Raw genomic sequence first — 26,134 nt, 5'->3', positions numbered from 1 at the left:
TTTTTACATAGGCACTTCCCCGTTCTACAGCCCCGTGACATGATCGCCGGGAGACCAGCGGACATAACGTTCGCCGGTCCCGTGGGCACGGTCACCCTGTATGCGGCGGGTGCGTGCCCACTAGCCCTGCAACTTAAAGGGGACATACAGGTACACCTATTTTCCTACTGCTGCCATTGTGCCGACGTATATCGGTGTGCAGCGGTCGGCAAGTGGTTAAGATAAAATCCATGCTTTTTTTCTAGGACACACTAGGCTTTCTTTTGGTTATATGATCTTGAAAAAAAATATGTAATCTATGAACAAAACTAAACCCCACATGTTTTGCTATTTTGGCCAAGTGTTGGTTTAAAAGAAAAAAAGTGTTATAGAAGATAAAAAGTATACATTTTGTTCTATAATTTGTCCTGTTAAAAAAAAAAAAAATTATGAACAAAACACAAAAATTCTTAAATATTAACAGCTAGAATAGAAACAAAACAAAAAAGTCAGGATATTAATTTATAAAAGAAGGAGAAGGAGAAGTTAATTAAGGGTTAAATAAGGGATTAAAAAGGGACACATTTTTACAAAAATTATTCTTGCCAGTTGCTTTAACCGCTGTGGACCAGCCGCCACAGCTATACTGTGCCAATTGGCTCGGCTGCACAAATCGCCGTAAGTGTACGTCAGACTCGTACATAGTGATCTGTGGGCGCGCGCCCATTGGCCAGCGGGGGAGCCAATCAGTGGGTTTGTGGACTATGTCTGCTGGCTGCTCACGATCGTTCCCCGCAGTGACAGAACGGGGATCTGCCAAGGTAAACAAGGCAGATCTCCCTTCTGACGGGATCATACACAGATCCTGTCTTTGCAAGAAGATGGATCTGTGTGTTGTCCCAAGCAGCCCATCCCCAAACAGTTATAAACACACTGAGGGAACACATTTAACCCCTTGATTGCCCATTAACCCCTTTCCTGCCAGTGCCATTAGTACAATGTCAGTGCATATTTTTAGCACTGATCACTGTAATAATGTTACTGGTTCCCAAAAAAGTGTAAAAAATGCCAGATGTCTGATCTGTGCAGAGTCCACCATGAGGAATGAATAAGATAAAAGACCCATCACCTTCACCCAAACACACTGACCCTTACCATCAGTGTATAGGCCATACACATTGAATTCAGGATGGTGGAGATGACAATCTCTCCCAGTTCAAAAGGCAATTGTTGTAATGGAGTATCCCAAAGAAAACTAATATTTCACATCTGAAAAGGTGATGGGAACTGTTCCTCTTGAACCAAGTGTACCAAGTATGTTCCAATGAGCACCCGGTAACACAGTGTTCACGTAAACGTAAAAGGCAAAAGAAGAAAGCTCATTGTGCAAACATCTTTATACCAACATTTATTCAACAAAGTAAAATTAACTCACATTTGATAAGTAATAAACAATGCAGATCATACAGCGCCTCTAACCATAAAGATGGCCACTGTCTCACTGTCCGTTCGTATTCTGCGCCATTCGTCACACATCACTGACATCACCCAACGTTTTGTCAGCAACATGCCTCTTCAGGGGCGTGGTTGGGATGTGAGACGATATAAAGGATCCTCCCTTTATAGTAAAGGGAGGACCCAACAAACGGAAATTGCTTGCGTTCCAAATACCGGAAGTAAACAAATACTGACGGAAATTCAACAAATACGAACGGAAATTAGTTGCGTTCCAAAAACCGTAAACAAAACCGGAAGCGTCCTCAAAAGAAGCCACGCTATGGAACTAGAATATATATATATAGGTCCCACTTATGAATAGTGTCAGCAGAAACAAAACAAAAACTATGAGTGCATAGATCCGTTAAAAATAAAAAAATCTATATAGGGAACAGTGTGTATGACTTATGACAACATCAATATAGTATTCAAATGGACATAGAACCGATGCAAGAAACGGCGACCCCCTCATGGACAGAAGAAAAATTACACCAAATTTTAAAAATAAAAATAAACAAATAATTACATAAATATAAAAAAATCAATCCATAAGAATAAAACCATAATAAATAAAAATGTCTAAACATACAACAATGAAGTAAAACATTAAAATTTACTAGCCGTTATTAATAAAGAATTTGAAGGAATCATCAACCATGCAGCCATTATGATCTGTCTCTTTGAAGAAAGTAGATGTAATAATTTGGCCATCAACAATCCTTATTCGAAGATCCAGAAAGTGTATGGCAGTACTACTGGCCTCAAAGGTAAGGGAAATGCCGCAACATTAGAATTTAGACCAGCAATAAAACCACTTAAAGAAGCCAAGAGTCCATCTCATAGGAGGAGGATATCATCTATATATATTTTCCAGAACACCAGCTCACTCCTGGGTTCTTTTTAGAGGACATCCTCCTCCCATTTGGACATAAAAAGATTAGCCATGCTGGGGGCAAACTTGGCCACACCCCCATTCTACACGTAGTATGACCCGTTGTGTCAGAAATAGTTGTGCTGCATGGCATAATCCAGCAGAGTAAGAATAAACGATCGCTGCTGCACATGAAGGGTATCAGTCTTTAAAAAGTACTCTACAGCCTCTCTACCATGAGTGTGCGAAATAATAGTATAAACCGAAGATACATCCGCTGTTGCAAAAATATAGGATTCTTTCCACTGGACACTCTTGAGTGCATTAATCACCTGCGTAGAGTCTCTCAAATAGGAGGTTGTCTTAATGACAAATGGCTGCAAGAAATGATCGACATTTGCCCACCCTGGAAGTAACTCAATACCACTGACAATCGGCCTTCCAGGGGGGCAAATAGGATCTTTATGTACTTTTGGTAAGTAATATATTACCGGAATCCTTGCCTTGGGGCTGATGGTACCAAAAAAGCTTTTTTCTTTTTTTTTTTGTATAATCTTGTTCTGAAATCCCTCCTCAACCAATGCAACAAGAGCCTTCTTAAACTGGGCAGTGGGATTCCCTCGCAAAGGAAGATAGGTGTCACAATCCGAAAGTAATCGTAGCATTTCAGCATCACAATGCCAACTCCCTTATCCGCCGGTCGCACAATTATGTCGTCTCGGCTCTTAAGCTGTTCTAAACCTTTCTAAAACATAAACTCTCTCCTATTCTTCTTAATTTGCAGTGAAAGCAAATCTTTATTGACTAAATCCCCAAAAAAACTATATGGCAGGGGCTTGTTGCCCTGGGGGGTTAAATAACGAAGCATTAGATAGCTGAGAATTCCTCATCTCTGTAGACACCGCTATATTAGAACGATAAGGATTCGTTCGCTATAAAGTGACGTTGAATGTTCACCTTCCGAATACATTTTTGAACGTCAATAAACGTATCAAACTTATTCAGAGCTTTTGGGGGCGCAAACTTTAATCTGTGATTAAAAACACGTTTCTCTTCATTAGAAAGAGAAGCCTTACTTAAATTAAAAAGGCCTGCATCCTTCAAGTGCACCTTCTTTTTTGCACGGACCCTCCTTCCCCCTCTGGTACCCCTTTTAAACCTATGCCTCTTGTTTGTCAAGACCTCGGGAAAAAAAATTCTATTGTAACCTCCTGCAGCTGGGTCCATCCCTCTCTCAAAAGTTGAAACGGGGAGAGGGGGGGATGTTGTCACTGGCACCAATTCCCTCCCCTTGATGTTCTAGGAGAACAATCTGTTGACCGATGATATGGGGGGCCCCAATCATCCCGATAATCTGCAGGGGTCCGAACCGGTTTTGAATCGCATTAGTAAATTAAATATGGGATGCCTGTTGCCCACCCCTTTTCCTTCCACCGCCTTTATCCCTGAAACCTTAAACTGTGTCCTCTGGGGCTGTGATACCATAGGGCAGTGATGGCAAACCTTGGCACCTCAGATGTTTTAGAACTACATTTCCCATGATGATCCACTACACTACAGAGTATTAGAGCATCTGGGGTGCCAAGGTTTTGCCATCACCGCCCTAGGGACTGGTTTAATGAGGGATGTCTGGGAGGTATTAGTGGCACCACCTTGGAGGGATTGAGACCCACCAACGGTGTTTTGTTTCTGGCAACACTACTCATACGTGGGACCTATATATATATATATACTAGTTCCATAGCGTGGCTTCTTTTGAGAGGACACTTCCAGTTTTTGGAACACAACTAATTTCCGTCCGTATTTGTTTAAGTCCAGTATTTGGAACGCAAGCAATTTCTGTTTGTTGGGTCCTCCCTTTACTATAAATATACATCGTCTCACGTCACAACCATGCCCCCTGAAGACGCATGTTGATGACAAAAGGTTGGGTGAAATGAGTGATGTGCGACAAATGGCGCAGAATACAAACGGACGGTGAGACGGCGGCCACTGTATGATCTGCATTATTACTTATCAAATGTGAGTTAATTTTACTTTGTTGAATAAATGTTGGTATAAAGATGTTTGCGCAATGAGCATTCTTCTTTTGCCTTTTACATTTACATGAACACTGTGTTACTGGGTGCTTATTGGAACATACTTGGTTCGAGAGTAACAGTTCAAATCACCTTTTCAGATGTGAAAGATTAGTTTTCTTTGGGATACTCCATTACAACGATTGCCTTTTTAACTGGGAGAGATTGTCATCTCCACCATCCTGAATTCAATGTGTATGGCCTATACACTGATGGTAAGGGTCAGTGTGTTTGGGCGAAGGTGATGGGCCTTTTATCTTATTCATTCCTCATTGTGGACTTTGTACATTAGAAGTTTTTGGTGGTTGTCATCCTGAGTGGTTCTTTTTTTTCTTTTTTTTCATGAATGAACTTTATTATGAACTTTACATTTTTTTGTATTGTTAACAAGCGCTACACCCCCTTTTAGTTACTAGTAAAATAAATAGATAAAAATGCCAAAAATATTTCCCCTAATTTGTAGATGCTATAACTTTTGCACAAACCAATCAATATATGCTTGTGTGTTTTTTTTTTTTTTTTTTTTACCAAAATATGTAGCAGAATACATATTGGTCTAAATTTATGAAGAAATTAGATTTTTTTTTAAACATTTTATTGAGTATGTTTTATAGCAGAAAGTAACTTTTTTTTTTACATTGGCCTTTTTTTGTTTATAGTGAAAAAAATAAAAACCACAGAGGCGATCAAATACCACCAAAGTAAAAAAAGGTCTATTTGTGGAAAAAAAAAAAAAAGACACATTTTATTTTGGTACACCGTCACATGACCTGACCACACACAATTGTCAGTTAAATTAACGCAGTACTGTATTACAAAAAATGGCCTGGTCGGGAAGTGGGTAAATCCTTTCAGGGCTGAAATGGTTAACAGACTTCATATGCAGATCAAAATGTATCCATCTCTCTGACCTGCAGATAAAGAAAACAGAGTACCATATTTATCTGTGTATAACACGCACCCCAAGTTTAGGAGGGAATTTAAAAGAAAAAAAAATTACATTTAAATGCCCATCAATGCAGCCTTGTCAGTGTCATTTGCAGGCTTTCATCGCAGCCTTGTCAATCATTCGCAGTCTTGTCTGTGTCTTTTCCATTTAAAAATGGCGCCGCCGAGATGCAGAGCGGATGTCCTGTGTATCTCGGCAGCGCTCAGTAGTTCTCGGCGGCTTTTGGGTCTTTTTGGCTGCACTCAGCCTCTCTCTGCTATTTTCGGCCGCACTCAGTCTTTCTCGGCAGCTTTCGGCTTTCCCAAAGCTGTCGAGAACGGCTGCATGCGTCCGAAAACGCCCAAAAATACCCAGAAGCCTCAGAGAATGGCAGAAAGGGTTAGAAACAGCGGGGGATCAGGGTATAAGACGCACCCCCGATTTCACCCTGATTTTAGGGGGAAAAAAGTGCATGTTATACGCCGGTAAATGTTATTTTGCATTTGTATCACACCAGTAGCCTCCCTGGCGGTATTCCCGAGTCTGGCTCGGGGTGAGATTTTAATTACCATAAGCGGTATTCCTGAGCCAGACTCGGAATCGCATCGCAGGATACATGTAGGGGTTTACTTACCTTTTCCCCTGGATCCAGCGATGTCTCCCCACTGTGATCAGCAAGCCGCCATGTTTTGCTCAATCTGTGACAACACAGAGTTCCATTCCCTGCGAGCATTGCGACGCACGGGGACGGAGTTCAGTGCCAAATTCAAAAAGTAAAAAGCACAGTATAGATACAGTACTGTAATCTGTAAGATTACAGTAAATTGTATCAAATAATTACACATCCCCTTTGTCCCTAGTGGTTTGACCATGTCCAGTGTCCTGCATGCAGTTTTATATTATAAATACTGTTCTTTATGCCAGGAAACTGGAGATTGTCCATAGCAACCAAAAAATTTCAGTTTACATCAAAAGTGGTTTTAGACCAGCTAGAAAACAGCGATAATAAATTAGAATCACTCGCAAAATTGAGCGATAGTAATTCATGGGGAGATCCGTCATCAAACACTAAAAGTAATTACAGCAAACAATTCTGCAACTCAGCATATTTCAGTATATTTGATTACATGATTGAATGTTTATTATATTATTTGTTATATTTAGTTAATATATATATATTATGATTTCATATTTCAAATTTTATCATACCCGGGATGTCTATTAGACTCTAGTTTGGATGGATTTAATTGAATTATTTTTAAGAATTACAGGCCTACAATATAAAACGCCAAATTTCCATGCAAAATAATGGTACCGCTTTCAGCACCTAAAATCTGAAATGATCATACCACCAGGGAGGTTAAACAGGGTTTATAAACAGGAGGCCTGTTTTCTGACAATAGCAGCTGTACATAGGCAGGCCAAAAATTGTGTGAATTTCTATCCTGCAACCATGGGTTGCAGAAAAGAAATTAACACCCCCCCCCCAATCAACACAGAACGTGCTGAAATCCCTACCGTGGAGCGTTGTCTGCTTGAATTATTGTTAGCGTCTATAGCAGCCGCTAGCAATAATTGCAAGTGAATCTGGCACCAGGCCACTTGTTCCCAAGTTTATCAACTTGGTACATTCAGCCTGCCCACACACTGTTTGAATCTTGTCTGGTTCCTGCTGAACTGGCTGAGATTTTGTCTATAGCCAGCCTTACACTGCAACTGAATGGTCAAAATACAGGGGAGCTGTGACAACAGAGCAGAAGTGTACTGTGCACTTCAAGTTTTTTTTTTTTTTTTTTTAAGCATCATGTGCAATATCCACAACTGGGTAATGATTTAGCTCATTTTGAATTCATATGGTGAGAGAATAGTCTGCTTATTGTCAGGTTTATCTTTTTGTGTGTCATTAATAAAACATCCTCCTTTCATATTGCTTATAAAAAAAAAATAAAAAAAAAATACATCACCAAAACTTCATGTAGAATAAAAGACTTTATTCACAATAGAATTTTACAAATATAATTCTTATAAATTGTGCATTTTAATCTATTACATATTCCCTAAAATTTTAGATCTATATAAAGGTGGAATGTAAAAATAAATTCCAATGCATAGAAAGAAAACAAATGGACCTGTTGCTAAAAATCCATCAACAGAATAAATGTTAAACACGTGATTAGTTTCGCAAACCTGTTTGATTAAAAAGAAATACAATTAAACGTATTGATAAGCATCATTTATCTTTCCAAGAAATGTGAATGCATATTAAAAATAACAAATTGGTTTGATCCAGTGTTACTCTGATGATATTTTAAAGCTGGTTTATCTAATCCTGGGGCCAGCCTAAATAAAAGATGCTTGTGCTTATTTGGCTTTTAGAAATAACATAACATTAATCCTACTATTCTTTTACATGGATGATGGCACAAATTCTAGCTTGTGGTGTGTCTTGTATACTGCAGACTGAATCTATGGGGGTTTGACAAATGTGTATCAAAGTTAAAGGAAACTAATACCAAAGATGAAAGATCAAATTCTGTTTAGACACATTGTAGGAAAAATTTAGACTTTCATTCCAGACGGTGATTTAGAAAAAAAAAAACAGACCAAAGCTATGGAAGGTTTGGAAGAAAAATATTGGAGAAAAGCTGTATGCATGGATTGTTTCATAACATTATTGCATTTCTAAAGATACCTTTTCTCCATTTGGAGCTTGGTATTTTTACCTGTGGTAAATAGGAATGAGACTTAAAATGGAACTTAAGCCAAAAAAGTTTGTCTTATTTTGGATAGCGCAAGGATGAGAATTAATTTAAATGCAGTATATATCTCCTCAATGGGGATAGTATTACTAATTTCCTGTTCACGTGAAAATCTCCCTAATCAGGACATAACCACAACTGGTTAAAGCCTACGTGAGGGCAAAATAAACATTCAGTTCATTTCTGCAATATACAAAATATTTACCCACGTGTTGTCCCAAAAAAACAAAAAAAAAATTCCGCATGAACAGGACAAAAAAAAAAAAAAAAAAAAGATTGGGTTATCTGCCAGAAATCCAGCTTGAATGCTGCATGGAAATACCACACAGTGCGGTCTGTGCTGTTTAGTTTTTTTGTTGGACTACAAAATGCCTCCACAACATATAGGGGAGGTGCTCCGGAGAGTGCAAAATCTGGTTCAGCTCTGTCTAGAAACCATTCAGCTTTCCGATTTTTTTTTTTTTTGTCTCAACTATCTCAAGACCCCCTAACGTACATTTATGTTATAGGTTTGAAGTGGTTTACCAGGGTTATGACTGAAGCTGTCAGACCTAACCCTGGTTTTTTTTTCAGCCGGTGATTGTATTTATCAGAAAAACAATCTGAGCAGCCGATTAGCTGCTGGATTGCTTTCAGAAGTCGGAGGGGTACCCCCCCTCCTGCCGCCAATGGTTTGCATAGTTTGCCACAGAGCTGAGAGAGCAGATGTCTCTCTTCATCTCGTTGACCTAGGAGGCTGGGAGCGACATAACACACTTATGGTCTAGGGCAGACAATTATCTTTTTTTATTTATTTTATAAAGCATCAGATCAATGTTTTTCTTTTTGATTTGATGCTTTCAAGGGTAGAGGAGAGATCTGGGGTCTTATAGACCCCAGATGTCTCCATCAAGAGGAACGGTCATCCCTTTTCTTTCTAACATAAGGGATATTTACATTTCTTGTGAAAGGAATAAAAGTTATGAAAAATTGTATGTGTGTGTATATATATATATATATATATATATATATATATATATATATATATATATATATATATATATATATATATATATATGACCCGTCCCTTCATGCGTGTGCAGAAGCGAATGCATAAGTAGGTTGCACATGCATATGTAAACTGCGTTCATACCACATGTTAGGTAATGCCGCAAACGTTATAGCGAGAGCAATTTTAGTGCTAAAACTCCAAACTGGTAACCTGTAAAAAAAAAAAATGTAAGCGATGGAGATTTAAGTATCTTCGTTTGTCACCATTCTGCGAGCTTGATGTGTTAGGGACCCATTTACTCGCTGTAACATTTTACATTTAAAAAAAAAAATTGGGTTACATAGTGTTTTTTTGAGTGAAGATTCATGAACCACTTTCAGACCGGATCATTTTGCTGGCTTAAGACCAGACCACTTTTTGCGATTCGGCACTGCGCCGCTTTAACGGACAATTGCGCGGTCGTGCGACGTGGCTATCAAACAAAATTGAAGTCCTTTTTTTCCCACAAATAGAGCTTTGTTTTGGTGGTATTTGATCACCCCTGCGTTTTATTTTTTGTGCTATAAACAAAAATAGAGCGACGATTCTGAAAAAAAACGCATTTTTTACTTTTTGTTATAATAAATAACCCCCAAAAATATATATAAAAAAATGTTTCCCTCAGTTTAGGCTGATGCATATTCTTCTACATATTTTTGGTAAAAAAAATCTCAATAAGCGATTGATTGGTTTGCGCAAAAGTTATAGCGTTTACAAAATAGGGGGATAGTTTATGGCATTTTTATACATTTTTTTTTACTAGTAATGGCGGCGATCAGCGATTTTTATTGTGGCTGCGACATTATGGCAGACACATCGGACATTTTTGGGACCATTGTCATTTATACAGCAATCACTGCTATACAAATGCAGTGATTCCTGTGTAAATGACACTGGCAGTGAAGGGGTTAACCAGTGGGTGGCAGTGTAGGGGTTAAGTGTTCTTAGGGGCGTGTTACTAACTGTGGGGGGCTGGGCTTTGTTTTAGTGAACACTGATCTCTGCTCCAATCACATGGAGCAGAGATCAGCGTCACTTGTTGCTAGGCAGAACGGGGGAGATGCTGTTTACAACTGCAGACCGGACTCACGGGGGTCCCGACTGACACGCGAGTGCGCCACCGGCGGCGCGCTCACGATGGAAGGGCGGATTTTAAAACTGGATGTATCTGTACGCCAATATGCCTGCCTGTGCCATTCTGCCGACGTTCATCGTGTGCGCCGGTCGGGAAGTGTATTTTCTCTCAAAACTTGTGTTTGAAAAACTGCTACGCAAATAATGCATGGCATAAGAATGTGCAATGACCGTCATATTTTCTACTGTCTCTGCTTAAGAAAAAAAAAAAATTATATATTAGCAGAAACCCTAGAGAACAAAATGGCGGTTGTTGCAATTTTTTATGTCATACAGTATTTGCACAGCTGTTTTTCAAACACAGTCATTTTCTAGCGAAAAAATTGGGATTTTAACTTAAAGTGTCAAAAGGCGGCCTAGTTTTAAAGTGGTTAAGTTAGAAGCCGATTGCCTGTCATGCACAGCTGCACCAGATTTTGCATTCTCCAGTTTTAGTAAATCAACCCCACTGTGTTGTCAGCTCAGATAGGAAGTTGGGAGGACAATGAATTTGTCAGATCAACAAGTACTTCTGTGTACCTGCATTAATTTTTCTGCATGTACTGCAAAATATTTGGTTCGAATAGCTACTTTAAGTGTTATCACAGACTGAAATAAATGTAAAAAAGGTTCTCATCCTTTTCTATTCTATCCAAAAACTAAGACAAAAAAAGTTTAAATGTAAAATTTGCTTTGTGTTTTTCTATGAAAAGTGCTGGTTCTAATTCCGTTTATAAAATATATAATTTTAAAAATGCCTGGAATTGGACAAAATACTGGAAAGAAATATAGAACTAGTCAGATCAATTTCAATAGCCTAAATGCAATAAAATTTACTGTTAAAACCAGGAGGTTTGAAGAACCAAACATGCACCCTCAGGAAAATCTGTCATATTACATGTAACTGATGTAAAGTGAGGTAGAGATCATGACAAGAGAGATTAAAAAGCAGCCCAGCTAAGGCAAACATTTCAGGGTTGTTCCAAGTTAGATGTGAAGCATACATTAAGCATGCTGATTCCCATATAGGATTCATGGATTTCTTGATCAGAGGTGGTCAACACGGGATCTAAAGTGCAGCTCCCAAAATCATGTATAGAGAGCAGAATAATAGCTTAATTTTCACAAATTAGGTTATTATGTTACATTGTGACGTACACAAACACATTTGTGCAAAAATTTTAATGAAACATCCTATGTGTATGTGCTGCATTAAAGTACAGTAAAATACACATTTCTGTGTGTTACCACAATATAATAATGCCTGCACTGCTCTGCGCGCATTATGGTGATGACATATGACTAACAGCATTGTCCAATCAGGAGCCATCATCACACAGAGCACATTCCACAATGAACAGTGAGAGAGAAGAGTTTAAGTCTATGAGCCTTTTAACCCCTGTCAACCAACAAGTGATACATTGCTAGTACTTAATACAGCCAGCACAGCTAAGATGCTGTAGGCATAGAGTAGTGCTGGTGGGCCCTATGAGGTCTGTGGGCTGTGTATTTGGTACCAGGGCCCTCATTTTTACACATTCATTTAGGTTTGTGTTGTCAGTTGGAACATCTACTGTTGGTAGGACTTTACATAATTTTGTTACAGGAAAGCCATGGCCGAATATGAAATGTGCTTCCTTTATGAATAAAACAGACATCCATAAAATCTAAGGAGCTAAACACTGGGGAGCCAGTGCTGTGACTTTGCAGGAGGTTGATCATTTTAACCACCTCCAACTATGACAATACATGTTAAGTGGTCAAAAGGAATGTATGAAGGAAAATGGACAACCTATTAAGGAGGACTGGTCACTTTACAGTCTATATGCTGCCATGAAACATCTTCACCAGCCACTTTTCTTTAAATCATAACATTTGTATTTTTGTTAGCATTCTTCAGAGAAATAGCACAGAAAACAGTGTGACAGATCCATGTGTACAAAACCATTATAGTGAATAAGGTATCAACATTACATCATTTATTGAATCAAAAATGATGCGCCTGTGCATACAAAGAACACCACTGGCCTCTAGGAAATGGCCACTGTTAAATTAGAAATTATTAACATTTCAATATATTTATATGTAAATACCAAGGTGCTGTAAGAAAATGTATACATCACAAGACTGGTGGTTGAACCAGCAATGCTGAGGTTGCACACACCTTGTTAGAGTCATGGAGCTCCTTTTGCCCTCTAACAATGATTTCTTTCATTACACCAGTCTCAATTTCTGGCATAATTTAGAAATGTTGGGGTGTTATCGATAGAAACGAGGTATTGACTCTTCTTTTCTAAACCACACTAGAAAATTTAAAGAATGGATTTTATTTTTTTTACCATTTGCCCAGAATGAACATAAAGCCAAACTGGATTTGTGTGAATGCTGCCCCACAAGCATACGTGTTGGACATCCAATATGCTCCTATTTTTATTAGCAGAGTCCACAAATAAAAAGCAGATATTTAAAACAAGAGTTCATGACAAATCTGCAATCTCCAGTTTTATTATTCCAGGTTTATCAAATCCCTTTAGTTGAAAGAACCAGCTCAGCTTTAACATCTTTTATCAAATCCCTTTAGTTGAAAGATCCAGCTCAGCTTTAACATCTTTTAGGAAGTTAAAATGTAGGTGGTCCACAGACATTTTGATGCTCAAAGTAAAAAAAAAAAAAAAAAAAAATGAAAATGGAATTTTTAGATACAAAGGATGAGCAATCTTTCCCTAGGAAAAATAATCTGAACATATTAAAAATTATTTTCTTTGCACAACCTGGATTGTCTATAGATCAGATATATAGATATTTCTAAACGTTTTATATTCAAAATACTTTCAGAGCAATTTAATATAATAGATCAGGTCACTAATCCTTTAAACAAAAAAAAAAAAAAAAAGTCATTGCCAAAAAAAAAAAAAAAATGCCTGCATGATATTTTTGTCCTGTTTCATAAAAAACATAATTCTTCTGAACATTTTACCAAAGAAAACCCGCATAATAGGAAAGGTGTCACAGTTACACAATTTGTCTTAGAAAAATTTCAGACAAATTAGATTCACATATAACTGGAAAGAAAAAAAGTTATTTTATACTATTCTTTATGGCTTTTTGCAACATGGCAAAATATTACAGCATAAAGCAGACAATCTCCTCACAGAGGAGAAAGGATCTTTGCAGTCAAATGAAAGGAAAGAACTGGTAACTAAAAGTGCAGACTTTCTATATGATCTTTTCTATATGGCAAGTGATGATTGTCTAGCTAACTATATGCAATGTCCACAGGGAAAGGTGCTTTTGATTCACAATCAGTTGGAAGATCACAATGGAATGGCTCTAGAATCATCAAGGAATCTCAGAGAAAACATGAAAGACTGCAAATGTTGGAATACATCTTCAGGAAAAGAAACTTGTTGACATGAAGGATGTCTGTCCTGAAATCGGTCGAACGGACTACCGAAGGAATGCAGTGAATGAAAATGTATAAAAAATAAAATCAATTGGAATTGCTTCTATTCAGCCAAGCCTTCTTTCGTTCTCTCAGTTTTTCGGTTGATGGGCAATGGATGCGCTTCAGTGTTGAAAATCCAATGTTCTAATGGTAGAAGCTCATCGTCCGAAAATAATAAGTAGAGATATCTGAAAGGGATAAGCAAAGTAAGTAAATAAAAAAAAAATTGGAATCTGATAAAAGGATTCTAAAACAGCAATGGGTGTTCCAATTAATGTATTATTTTGAAATGTAGATTAAAGGATAAGTTCACTTTTTAGAAAAAAGAAATGCACTTTTTTTGGAGGAAAAAAAAAAAAAAGCATTGCACCAGCGATCAGCAGATTGCTGGTGCCATGCAGGTTTCCTTCAGATCTGTCAGAGTATCTGTGTGCCGTACAACCTGTATGGACAGGCAGATACAGTCTGACAGGAAGAATCAATGAACTACCATGGCTCTCCACAGTGCCATGATAGCTTAATCGAGAACTACAGGCCGACAACCACAGGCAGCGGCTGCAGATTTGGGAACATGTTGAATGTTCCACCCTAAAAACGGTTGAAACATGTAACATATTTCCCAAAGGTGAATTTATTCTATTAGGCAGTGACCAAAATAAGGTGTAGATACACAACAGATTTTACATATTTGGGCTCAAACAAACCCATGGTTCAGATTTGGTGACAAAGCATGTCTCTTCTACATTAAAAATCCTGCCTGTCCACTATTTCAATTCTTAGCCTAAAGTTCCACTTCAACATCAATCCTAGTCTGCAGTGGGAAATGTTTAGAAGAGATTTTACATTATCTATAAAAGGAGCACAGCTATGCGAACATATTACATGGTAGAAAGAGTAAAAATCTGACCACAAACCACATATTTCCTACCCTTTGAACACTAAACCATAAGATAGTAGCCAACAAGAACTTGGCATTAAATACTGCCATGTGTACTTCAGAAAGGGCTGTCTGGATAAGATGCTGATAACTCTGGTTTCAATAATAGTGTCTCTAAAACAGGTCACAAATGCCTGAGTCTAGTTAAGTCAGCACTTCCCAACCATTTTCCAGTCACGGCACCCCTTTAAGGTTAGGTTCACATCTATGCGTGTGGATGCTATGTTTGATAGTGATGTGGTATTCTTGGGGTCATAGGCAAACATGGCGGGTTGTGTTGATGCCAAAGAGCTTGATCTTGGTCTCATCTGACCACAACACTTTCAGCCTTTTCTCTTCTGAATCATTCAGATGTTCCTTAGCAAACTTCAGATGGTCCTGTACATGTGCTTCGTGCAGAGGGAACTTGCGGGTGCTGCAGGATTTCAGTCCTTCAAGGCATAGTGTGTTACCAATTGTTTTCTTGGTGGCTATGGTCCCAGCTGCCTTGAGATCATTGACCAGATCCTCCTGTGTAGTTCTGGGAGGATTCCTCATTCTCATGATCATTGAAACTCCACAAGGTGCGACCTTGCATGGAGCCCCAGACTGAGGGAGATTGACAATTATTTTGTGTTTCTTCCATTTGCGAACAATCGCACCGACTGTTGCCACCATCTCACCAAGCTGTCTGGCACTCTGATGTACCAATAAACAACACTTCAAGGATTACAGTGTTGCCGGCTCTTCTTACTACTGTTGCATTGGAGTGTGTTGGGACACATTAAGCCTTGGCACCTGTGAGTGGACCTGGTGTATGGATTGAGTTGTCCCTGCAGAGATCGCTGTTACCTTTCTTCTTTTCCATGCTGTTTGGCACTGGTCTTGAAGCCCATTCCAGCCTTGTGTAGGTCTACAATCTTATCCCTGACATCCCTGGACAGCTCTTTGGTCTTGGCTATGGTGGAGAGATTGGAATCTGATTGATTGCTTCTGTGAACAGGTGTCTTTTATACAGGTAACAAGCTGAGATTAGGAGCACCCCCTTCACGAGTAGTTAAAATCCAAATCAATTTTGAATACTTTTGAAATGTGGTTTTCTGTATATTTTTGTTATTCTGTCTCTTACTGTTAAAATAAACCTACCAAAATTATAGACTGACTATTTGTCAGTGGGCAAACATACAAAATAGGCAGGGGATCAAAAGAAGTTTTTCCCTCACTGTATGGTGAGGGAAAAAACACCGATTTTATAGCTGCTGGAAATTATAGGTATACAAAATTTTGTTAATCTAGTACAGTAGACAGAAGCCTTGTATGCAGGCAAAAAACGTATACGTTTGCCATTTGTGCAATTATACATTCATATGACATGTTAATGTTCTCTTGAAGAAGTGAATGATGTTAATGAAACCTTGAGGAAATAATTCAGATTCATGGAATGAGTGAATTACCGTTTAACATCAATATGTGAAGTATAATTTGCAACAAATATCTAGATACATTCAAAACAATATCAAATGATGGGGAATCATTTATAAACTGAAAATGTGGACCAAAATTGAATTGCTAACCCCAAAAAATTTGACTTTTGCAAATTTAACTTAGAAGTTGGAAATATGATGAAATGTTAGATGCTTATTGAATTAATTGTATTTAGAAGGTACTTGTTAAAGTCCCAGTTTATCTCTTGAGCCCAACATGTTTATAAAAAGGAAAAAAAGTTCCCATACTTGGTGCCTACTTAAGACTCCATTCAGCAGCAGGTTTCAGCTGCTGTAGAGCTATGCTGAAGCACGGAAAGGAGTGTGTACGTATCCTTTACTACAGTGCAGCTGCCTGTACTGGCCATTGATAGATTCCTTTGGAACCCCATAGTATCAACTGTTACATTTATAAACACCCTCAATGTTTTCTAGAATGGTTATAATGTATCTGTTGCTAACAAGATGTATAGATTTCCTGTGATCCTCATCTCCATCTACTGGCCTTAATGCAGTATTCTCCCGTTTTAAGTTTTACCATTTACAAATGTTGCTAGACCCATATATATTTCATGACCAATTTCAAGCTGCTGATTTTTTTGAGCTGTTGGGGGACACATTTCTAGCGAGTGTTTACAACACTCTTTATGAATTTCCAGGAGTGTGTGTGCCATCCACATACGACCAACAGCCGCTTCTAATTTTTGACTGGAAGTCTATGCAAAGCCTGCCACTATCTACGATCTCTGTGGCTGAAAGAATAAATTACTATCTTGTTCCCAAACATACTTACTTGAGTGTCTCTGCAAGGTAGAAACTTTGCTGCACATCATCGTGGCTTGGGTGTGTTGCGTAAACATCTCTGACTCCAGAATAGCCTGCTTCAACGCGGCAGAATTTTTCTAAAGCCTGACAACAACAAGAACACAATTAGGCTGCTTCACATGAATCTGTCAATGTTTCGATTAACCTGCAAAATGCAATTACCTTTCACATTTCTGCCAATTGAAAGCACCTTGTTGCAAATAATATGGGCATGGTTTCAATTTACAAAGACTGATAAGAAAAAGATGATGTATGTTACTTTTTTGTTGGGCAGCAAGTCAATTAACACCGCCAGGTTTTTGTGACATTTTGGATTTACAGATGTACTATATTAGAGCATTAGTATAATAAGATTCATTGAGATGCATACAAATTCACACTAAGACCAAAATTTAACATGCTGAAACTGTGTCCATGCAAAATTGCATACCTTGTTCAAAGATTAAAAAATGTGTACAGCTCTGTATGCATGTTAAGTACTGGAATTATACCATCTAAAATATTTTTATGTACAAATCAGTAATATCAATATGGATAAAACTTTCGTTGTCCTCTGCTTATGCACACTAATACAAAGGTATTTGTTTAAATCAGAAATCTTCTAATTTAGACCCCATTCACACCTAAGTGTTTTGTAGCTTGACGCCTGAAGCTACAAAAACGCTGGAGGGGAAAAAATCCATTATTCTCAATGGAGATGGTTCACATCTCCACTCCAAGTCGCCTGAAGCTCAAACAAGTTCCGGACCCTTTTTTGTCAGGCGAATCGGGCTGATTTGGGCGTTTTTCTTTTCTTTTAACATTGGTGACCTTTTGCACAGATTCGCGGCAAATACGCCGCAAATCGCAGTAAAAAACGCCGCAAAAAACGATTGAAAATGCTACACTCAAGTGTGTATGCAGTCTTAGCTACAAGTAGATGTGACTTCTATACCTGAACTAAGCCAAATAAAAATGTAATATGATACAGCATGTTTTTTGCACTCAAGCCATCAACTGCCATGCTATATAAGCCTTCATGCATAAAAAGTTCATTGAAACCAGTTAGGTTTTTCTGCATTGCAAAATTAATCACATAGTTGGTTGTTGTAGGCAAACACGCTTTGCTTTAAAGTGACCTGGTCAGCAAAGGGTTACTTGGTATATAAAAGCATGCCTGTAATAAAAGCAAAAATATACTTGCTTTTCAGTCAGCATGTTTGTTCAAGCATTGCCTTTTCACTGCTCCCAATTGCAGCATGTATACTACACTTCCACACTTTGTAGAATATCTGCTATCCAGTTGCATGTAGGCTTTTTCTGCTAGCTTGCATACAGATTAGCCATACCATTACCACCATCCACCATAACCCCATGAGGCATGGATTCCACTAGATCTCTAAAGGTATGCGGTGATATCTGCCTTCAAGCTGTCAGTGACAAATTCTGTAAATTATGCTCAAATGGATTGAGATCTGGAAGCCAAATCAACACATTCTGCATGGGCACCCTGAACAGTCTGCAGCTGCAAAGCCCCATACGCCACAAACCGTGGTGTAGTGTGTTCTGACACATCGGGATAAGCATTAACTTTTTTTCAGCAATTTAAGCTACAGTAGCTCTTCTGTTGGATTGGGCTACACGGGCTAGACTCTGCTCCCCACATGTCACTGAGTCTTCGCTGCCCATTAGCAGGTCAATGATTCGCAGGTTTTCCTACCGTGTACCACTTTTGCTAGGTCCTGACCACTGCAGACTGGAGACACTAGAGCTGACCCAGTCATCTATAATCATTACAATTTGGCCCTCGTCAATGTCACTCAAATCCTTACGTCTGCCTGTTTTTTTTCTGCTTTCAACACATTAGCTTCAGAGACAACATATTCACTTGCTGTCCAATATAGATGGCCCACTTTCAGATGCCACTGTCACAAGATAATAATATTCACTTCACCTGTCAGTATATATCTATATCACTTTAAGAACTTTTAACGCACTTTCTTGCTTCTTTTTTAGACATAGCGTTTTCAGTCTGACGACCTTCACCGCCAGATAAGCAGCAGCAGTTTACTCGTTTTTTTGCTCGAGAATGGACTGTCTTATCTAGCTGGTCTGATCCAGTACCATATTTTCTTTCACTTTCTATCAGTCACATTATGTATACACCTACTTAACCGTTCTGTTGCTGTTAAGATATGAATGCTGATTGACCTTATGCATATTCATAAGTATATATTGTTAAACTTGATGTTTGTAAGTCAGACACACTTCCTTCTTCATTCGGCCTGGTAGACCTGAATATCAGTGTATGGTCTCTCTCCACTGTAGTGTATGCATAAAGCACCTCATTTTATTTTCAAAAGATTAGGATCTACCATCTCATCTGAATGTCTTGTTTGGAGACTCCCTAACCTAATTTAACAGAATGGGGACTTTCAACTCTGATACAGTCCGGTGGGTTCCCAGCCAGAGACACGAAACTCACGTTGAGCAGACAAGTGGCCACGGTAAGAAAAGGTTATTCTTATTCTGCTCTCTGTGGTGAGTAATTAGTCGGTGTCTGGGGTCCATTGGCTGAAGGAGTCTTATGCTGTTGACGGGATGGTGGGATTAAGATAAAACTAAGTGTAAACTAGAGTAATGTTGATGTTACACAGTTTGACCCAATTAACTCCTTTACTTAACCTGTTGCAGAAATAGAACCAATAATAAATATCTATGTTTATGTTTTGTTTCTATGCTTGGGGCGTCAATAGATGTATGAGATTTGTGAGAAGAAGGTCTGACCAGAGGACTGTAGTAATGAGACTGTGTGGCGAGTAATGCCTAGGTGGCAAGTGTACAGAGGCCTGTGTGGCCAAGTGTAATAAAGTGCCATTTGATGGCTACTGTGTGTGGCCCGGAGAAAAAAAAAAAAAAAAAACTATTGGGCGACGACCCACAAATTGTTAGGAAACTCAAAAGTGAGGACTCTAGATTTCATTCTTAAATGGTGTGAAATCTCCTCATCCTGCCCTGTTGACTGCAAACCCTTTCAAACCATGTATAAAATAGATCCGTGGACCTCATCCAATGCAACAGATGTAGCAAAGGATCTTATGTTGGTGAAACAGTTACAAGTGAGGATGAATTTGCACAGACATACCATCAGGGAACATGAGGAAGACCGTTTCTGCACACCTGTGGGACATAATTTCTCACAACTGGACCACACTATAGAAGACTGCAAAGTTTTAGTTCTTAAAAGGGAATTTCAGGACTATACAGGAAAGGAAAACGTTTGAGCCAAGAATGATGCTTCTTTTGACACAAAAAACAATGGCCTAAATTCAGATATTGGTTTCCTCATCCACTATACAGTACACTTTTATGACCCCCTCTGTGGCCCCCCCCCCAGTCTATAGCTTTCCCTCTGTCTTATCTCACTTGCTGATGGCTTTAATACCATTGCCATACTATTGATTTGTATGTGTTTGTTTCTTTTTCCTTTCCCTCAGATTTTTTTTTTTTTTTTAACATTATACTATCTGCTAAAACTTTTGTGAATCGGTACTGCTTGGACCTTTAAGAAGAGGGCACACCCGGCAGCAGTGCTGTGGGCTGGATCTGTAGTGCCCACAGTGCTGCTCTGTGACAATTGCAGTCACATCCATGGATCCATCCATCCATGCTCAACCATCCCACCATACCCTGCCATACTCAGCTGTACCCAGTCATACTCGGCCTTTGTATGTGGCCAGGCTCTGGAAGTCTCACACATGTAGTATCGCCGTACTCAGGAGGAGTAGGAGAATCTATTTTGGGGTGTCATTTCTGGTATGTATATGCTGTGCGTTGCATTAGAAATATTGTATAAATGGAAAACTTTGTCATCATTCAGATATCAGTTTTTTCAGCCGTCCCATCATACCTCTGCCTCTGGGTGTCATGCTTGTGGCTGTCAGAGTCTTGCTATGCCTCATGGGAATTGTAGTTCTGCAACAGCTGGAGGTCCTCTAATTGCATATCCCTGCCCTACACTATAAGAATGATCATAACGGCTGTTTTGCTGCTTGATCATTCTTGCGGGAGGAGAGAGTGGATGCCCCCCCCCCGCCACCGCCCTCTGGTGCTTCTACCGACTCACCGCTACGATCAAAGCCAGGATCTTTTTTTTTTTATTTCAGGCTTTCCAGCCTAGAGGTGAGATGTGGGGTCTTATTGATCCCATATCACACTGGAAAGAGGACCTGTCATGCCATATTCCTATTACAAGGGATGTTTACATTCCTTGTAATAGGAATAAAAGTGATCAAAAAAATTATTTTTTGGGGGAAAAAAATAAAGTATCAAACTAAAATAAAGTAAAATGAACAATAACTTTTTTTTAAAGCGCCCCTGTCCCTGTGTACTCGCATGCAGAAGCGAATGCGTACGCAAGTCCTGCCCACGTATGAAAACGGTGTTCAAACCACATGTGAGGTATCGCTGCGAACGTTAGCATGAGAACAATAATTTTCTCCCTAGACTTCCTCTGTAACTATAGGGATTTTTTAAGTAGTGAAGTTTGGCGCCATTCCACGAGCGTGTGCAATTTTGAAGGGTGGCCTGTTGGGTATCTATTTACTTCATATTTCACATTATGCAAAAACATTGGGCTAGCTTTACTGTTTTGTTTTTTGTAAAGCACAAAACCGTTTTTCCCAAGAAAAAGCATTTGAAAAATTTCTGCGCAACTACCATGTGAGATAAAAAGTTAGTTTCCCTGCTGGTTTCCCTACTCTCTGCTGGAAGGAGGGGGCATGGGAGCTTGTCAGTGCCTCGTTTTCCATAGCCCGGGGTGCGGGAGGAAGGCGCCGATCACCTCCTTTCCTCTCTCCAGGAGTCAGGGAGTGCCAGTACACCATCTTCCTCTGGGAAGGGGGGCAGGGTCCAACAGATGTGGTGCCATGTCCTGGCGCGGGGGAAGGGGACAGACATGGCGCATGTCTTGGTGCAGGAGGAAGGAGGCGTGCCATGCCAGTTAGCTTCACCCCCTCTCTGCGCCTGTCAGCACCCGAGCTGTACCTCAAGAACCAGGCCGGGGATAGCTACGATGTGAGCCAGAAGAGCAGGGAGCGGACCCCGCAGGAGTGACACTGAAGAGAGGCAGACACCCAGAGACTGGGAGGGAGAGGAGATACCAAGGCGGCAGGGCCAACCTAACGCACAGCAAGGGTCCGAGGTGCATTGGGAGCCCCTGAAGTTTCACCCCCGCAGACTGAACATGGGGGAGCTGCCTGTCAGTAATAATGACAGCTTCCCTGGGTGCTAGCAAATGCAAACTGCAGTTTAACAGCCATCTGTTCTTTCTCAGCTGAGCTTGGAATGGGGCATGCTTAGAGTGCTGTCTGATGACACTCCTGGGCGCACCCTGTGTTTAAACATCTCGGGAGCCTGCCATTTTCCCCACTGCCTCATGCAGCTCAAAGTGCAGTGCACTGAGTGGGTCAACTCCCCACACTGCCTGCAAAGAACATATCGTCCAGGCTGAGCAGCTATCTCTCCCCTTCACTGAGAAGCATGAGAGCAGTCACATCACCTGGAGCTACACACAGGAGTCGTGGATGGCTTTGATCTTCAAATGGTCACCGCAAGCCTAACATATTACTCCTGGATACTATGCCTTTTCCAGGTCACAGAGATCTGCAACAACCCCTGTACTGTGCCCTCCTGTACTGTGACCCTTGTACTGTGACCCTTGTACTGTGACCCTTGTACTGTCCCCTCCTTTACTGTGCCCCTCTGTATTGTGCCCCCCTGTATTGTGCACCCCTATACCCATGCTCCATGTTTTGCTCCCCCTGCCCTGTTCCCTCCCGCTTGGCCCGTACTGTGTAAAGAAATACCTATATACAGGTCACTGATAGGCTGTGAGAGATATTTATGGCAGGGGAGCAGTGTGTACATGGAGGGGGGTGGCATTAAAAAAAAGGGTGGGAGCAGCTTCCCATTAGCTGTACACCATCCCCATTCTTCACCAAGTATAGTGTCAACACTGACTGTGGCCATGTACAAGGACAGCAGGAGCCTTCCCCACTCTACCCTTATGAATGTCTATATAGCACCAACATCTTCTACAGCGCAGTACAAGGGAATTTGTCCTTCCAGCAACACTTTCAATGCAGAGACTTTTTTTATTTTTATTTTTTTTCAGGGACACCACATATGCAGTTGCATTTCTACCCAAGACCCTGTTCATCCATACTGTAGTGGCCTGCGTTTTAAAAATTTACATGGGGGGGGGGCTGTTAAAGGGGTTCCACGTTCAGCAGGGGTTAGCGCCCTTTGTTTGGTTGTTGCATCTCAGATGGTTCTTGAGATCCTCATTAAATTTTTTGCATGTCAGCTTTGGGCTTGTGCATGGCAATCCTAACTTATTACAAATCACTTATGTGGTGGCCTTTCCAGAGCTGAAGTGTGTCCCCCACTCTTTGGAGTTCATGGCAGAGAAGCAACAGATCCTCTCTAAATTCCTGAACCTGACCAGTCAAGCACTGCATTGCTTCTCCACCATAAAGACCTTTAACCTCCCTGGCAGTAATTTCGAGTGGGTGAATTTTCACTACCAAAAGCAGTAACCCTGAGCCACACTCGGGATTGCATTGCAAGATCCATGCAAAGTTACTCGCTTTGTCCCCAGGATCCTACAATGTCTCCCCGCTGTGTCGGCAGGCTGTGCACTCCACCCGATGTACTGTTTACCAGGCTCTGTTCCCTGCAAGCACTGAAAGTGACAATTCTGCAACTGAGCAAATTTCAGTGCTTTTGATTTGATTACATTAGTGAATAAAAGTTATTTTTTAGTTATTTTTTTATAGTTATTATAATTTATGATTTCACGTTTCAAACTTTATCATACCCGGGATGTCTACTAGACTCTTGTTTGGACAGATTAAAGTGGGTTATTCCTAATAATTACAGGCCTACAATACAATATACGCCAAATTTCCATACAAAACAATGACATAAATCTGACATAATCATACCACCAGGTAGGTTAATGTGGGTTCAGGGCTTGTCCTATATGTAGGACTCTCCCCGAGTAGTTTGGAAATGGCAGCAGCGTTACCCACTGATCGGGACGACTTCCTCTCAGCGTTCACTGTTCTGCAAAGATACTGTGGTCAGGTTAGCCTCTTTTGGCAGCAGGATAGATGCATCCATTGGCTGCTCGACCCCTATCCAGAATCTAAAAAATTTCACTCTCATCCAGCTCCGTCCTTCCTCCATGTCATGGTTGTGGAAGGGATCAGCAGTCTTCAAATATATATATATATATATATATATATATATATATATATATATATATATATATATATATATATATATATATATATAAATATATCTGAAGTGGGCCCAGGGAGTGAGGGTGTAGCAGGGGCAATAGCAGAATTTTTGCAGGGGATATGGCAGGAGCTTAGCTAGGCACATCCAATCATGTCCGCAGCTGGTCATGAACCCCAAAAACGACGTGAAATAAGGTAATTACAGAAATACCTAGGCAGTCCCCGACGCCTTTTGATAATGCCATTTGTGAATACAATTGTTAAATCACTAATCAAAAACAAGTATGTAGCAAGTGAAGCCAACAGACTTGGTCTATGTCAATGTATCACAGAGTATCAAAGCTGTTGGATCAGCAAGACGCCATTTTCAGAGGAAGACTTTGGCAATGGTAGATAACATATTTGTCAAACAATTATTTACTGTAGCTTGCACGCTCTATTCAGCTCCTAAGAACACTAGTGCACTTAAGAGTAGCCTAACACGAGGCTTGTTTAGAAAGATAGTTAAAAGAATGGTTGTTTTGCAGTTTTTCCAATTAATAATTTTCTCCTGTAATAAAACTTTTATATAGGAATCTGTGATTGCATGACATTTATAAAATACTGTAAAAAAAACAAAAGCAACTGCCAACATTTGAAAGCACAGGGAAAATCAATTTAAGGGAAGTTTCATTTAGTATCCTTGTACTGATAACTTTGCACACACGATTTACAGTGGCAAAAGGTATAAAACCTTGAAAGGTCTTATGCATGTTGAAAATGCATGTTGGAACAAACCCACCTACAATGTAAGTATTGCTGGGTTATTTTCACCTCTGCCTAACAGAAAACATGGAGAAAATGCATACAGCAGATTAAATGTGAACCCATAATTCTCCAACCACAGGTGAAATATTCAATCTTTTACATAAAGATCCCTTAGCTCGGACACAAACATGCAGTCAAATGGGATGGGCCTAAGAGCCAGCTCACACCATAGAATTACAGTACGGATGCGTTCCAGATGATTTTTTGCATGTGCATTTTTGATGTTTGATGGGTTCCAGTGCATTTGATGCAGTTCAGTGCATTTCCCCCCCTCTTTTCTTAACCTTAAAAGGTCCACCCACCGCTGCAAACATTAAAAGCCAGCAGCTGCTGACTTAACCACTTTCAGACCGGACCATTTTGCTGGCTTAAGACTAGACCACTTTTTGCGATTCAGCACTGCGTCGCTTTAACTGACAATTGCGCAATCATGCGACGTGGCTCCCAAACAAAATCGATGTCCTTTTTTTCCCACAAATAGAGCTTTCTTTTTGTGGTATTTGATCACCCCTGCGGTTGAGAGGCAGACACCCAGAGACTGGGAGGGAGAGGGGATACCAAGGCGGCAGGGCCATCTTAACGCACAGCAAGGGCCCGAGGTGCATAGGGAGCCCCTGAAGTTTCACCCCCGCAGACTGAACATGGAGTGGTATTGATTCCCAGAAGAATACACCCCTACAGGGGTACTTCGCCTTTAAACCAGCTTTGAGGAAATCCAGATGCTGACGGAGCTTAGAATGGCAAAATTGAATTTTCTTCTGGATACGAATGACCATACAGCATATGGGCCAAGGCGCTGGATTTCCTCAAAGCTGGTTTAAAGGCGAAGTGCCCCTGTAGGGGTGTATTCTTCTGGGAATCAATATCTTCATGTGGTGGTAACTGGATATACAAGATTAGTATTTGAGAGACAGGATAGTTCTTAGAATAAGTTGGTGCATTATTGGACTTGCTGGCATTATTAGGGTTTCCCACCAAAATACACTCTCCTTTTAGGTGTTTGTAATTATTATTATTTTTTGATAAGAGGTAGCGCCAGATACCCCAGTTTTTTAGGTTTTATTTATTGGATATACGATAGAGTCTCTCTTAATAAACTACTTTGTGCAACAGCCT

General features: G+C 40.0%; 1 protein-coding gene across 1 annotated transcript in view; it reads right to left on the bottom strand.

The window, feature by feature from the left end:
• Positions 1-7,323: 7,323 nt before the first annotated feature.
• The window catches only part of MAN1A1 (mannosidase alpha class 1A member 1), a 270,883-nt gene continuing 252,072 nt past the window's right edge, over positions 7,324-26,134 (bottom strand). Inside the window, exons 11-12 of the mRNA XM_077487030.1 lie at positions 16,894-17,009; positions 7,324-13,888 (exon numbers count right to left, since the gene is read on the bottom strand). Of these exons, the coding sequence (XP_077343156.1) occupies positions 13,762-13,888; positions 16,894-17,009 (243 nt within the window). The 3' untranslated portion in view covers positions 7,324-13,761. The remainder of the gene's footprint in view (positions 13,889-16,893; positions 17,010-26,134) is intronic.

The sequence above is a fragment of the Lithobates pipiens genome, unplaced genomic scaffold (genome assembly GCF_037356315.1).
Source record: "Lithobates pipiens isolate NorthernLeopardFrog02 unplaced genomic scaffold, aLitPip1_a1.2 Scaffold_18, whole genome shotgun sequence".
Classification (NCBI taxonomy): domain Eukaryota; kingdom Metazoa; phylum Chordata; class Amphibia; order Anura; family Ranidae; genus Lithobates; species Lithobates pipiens.
The sequence above is the reverse complement of the archived record's forward strand: the minus strand, read 5'-3'. Positions and strand labels throughout refer to the sequence as shown.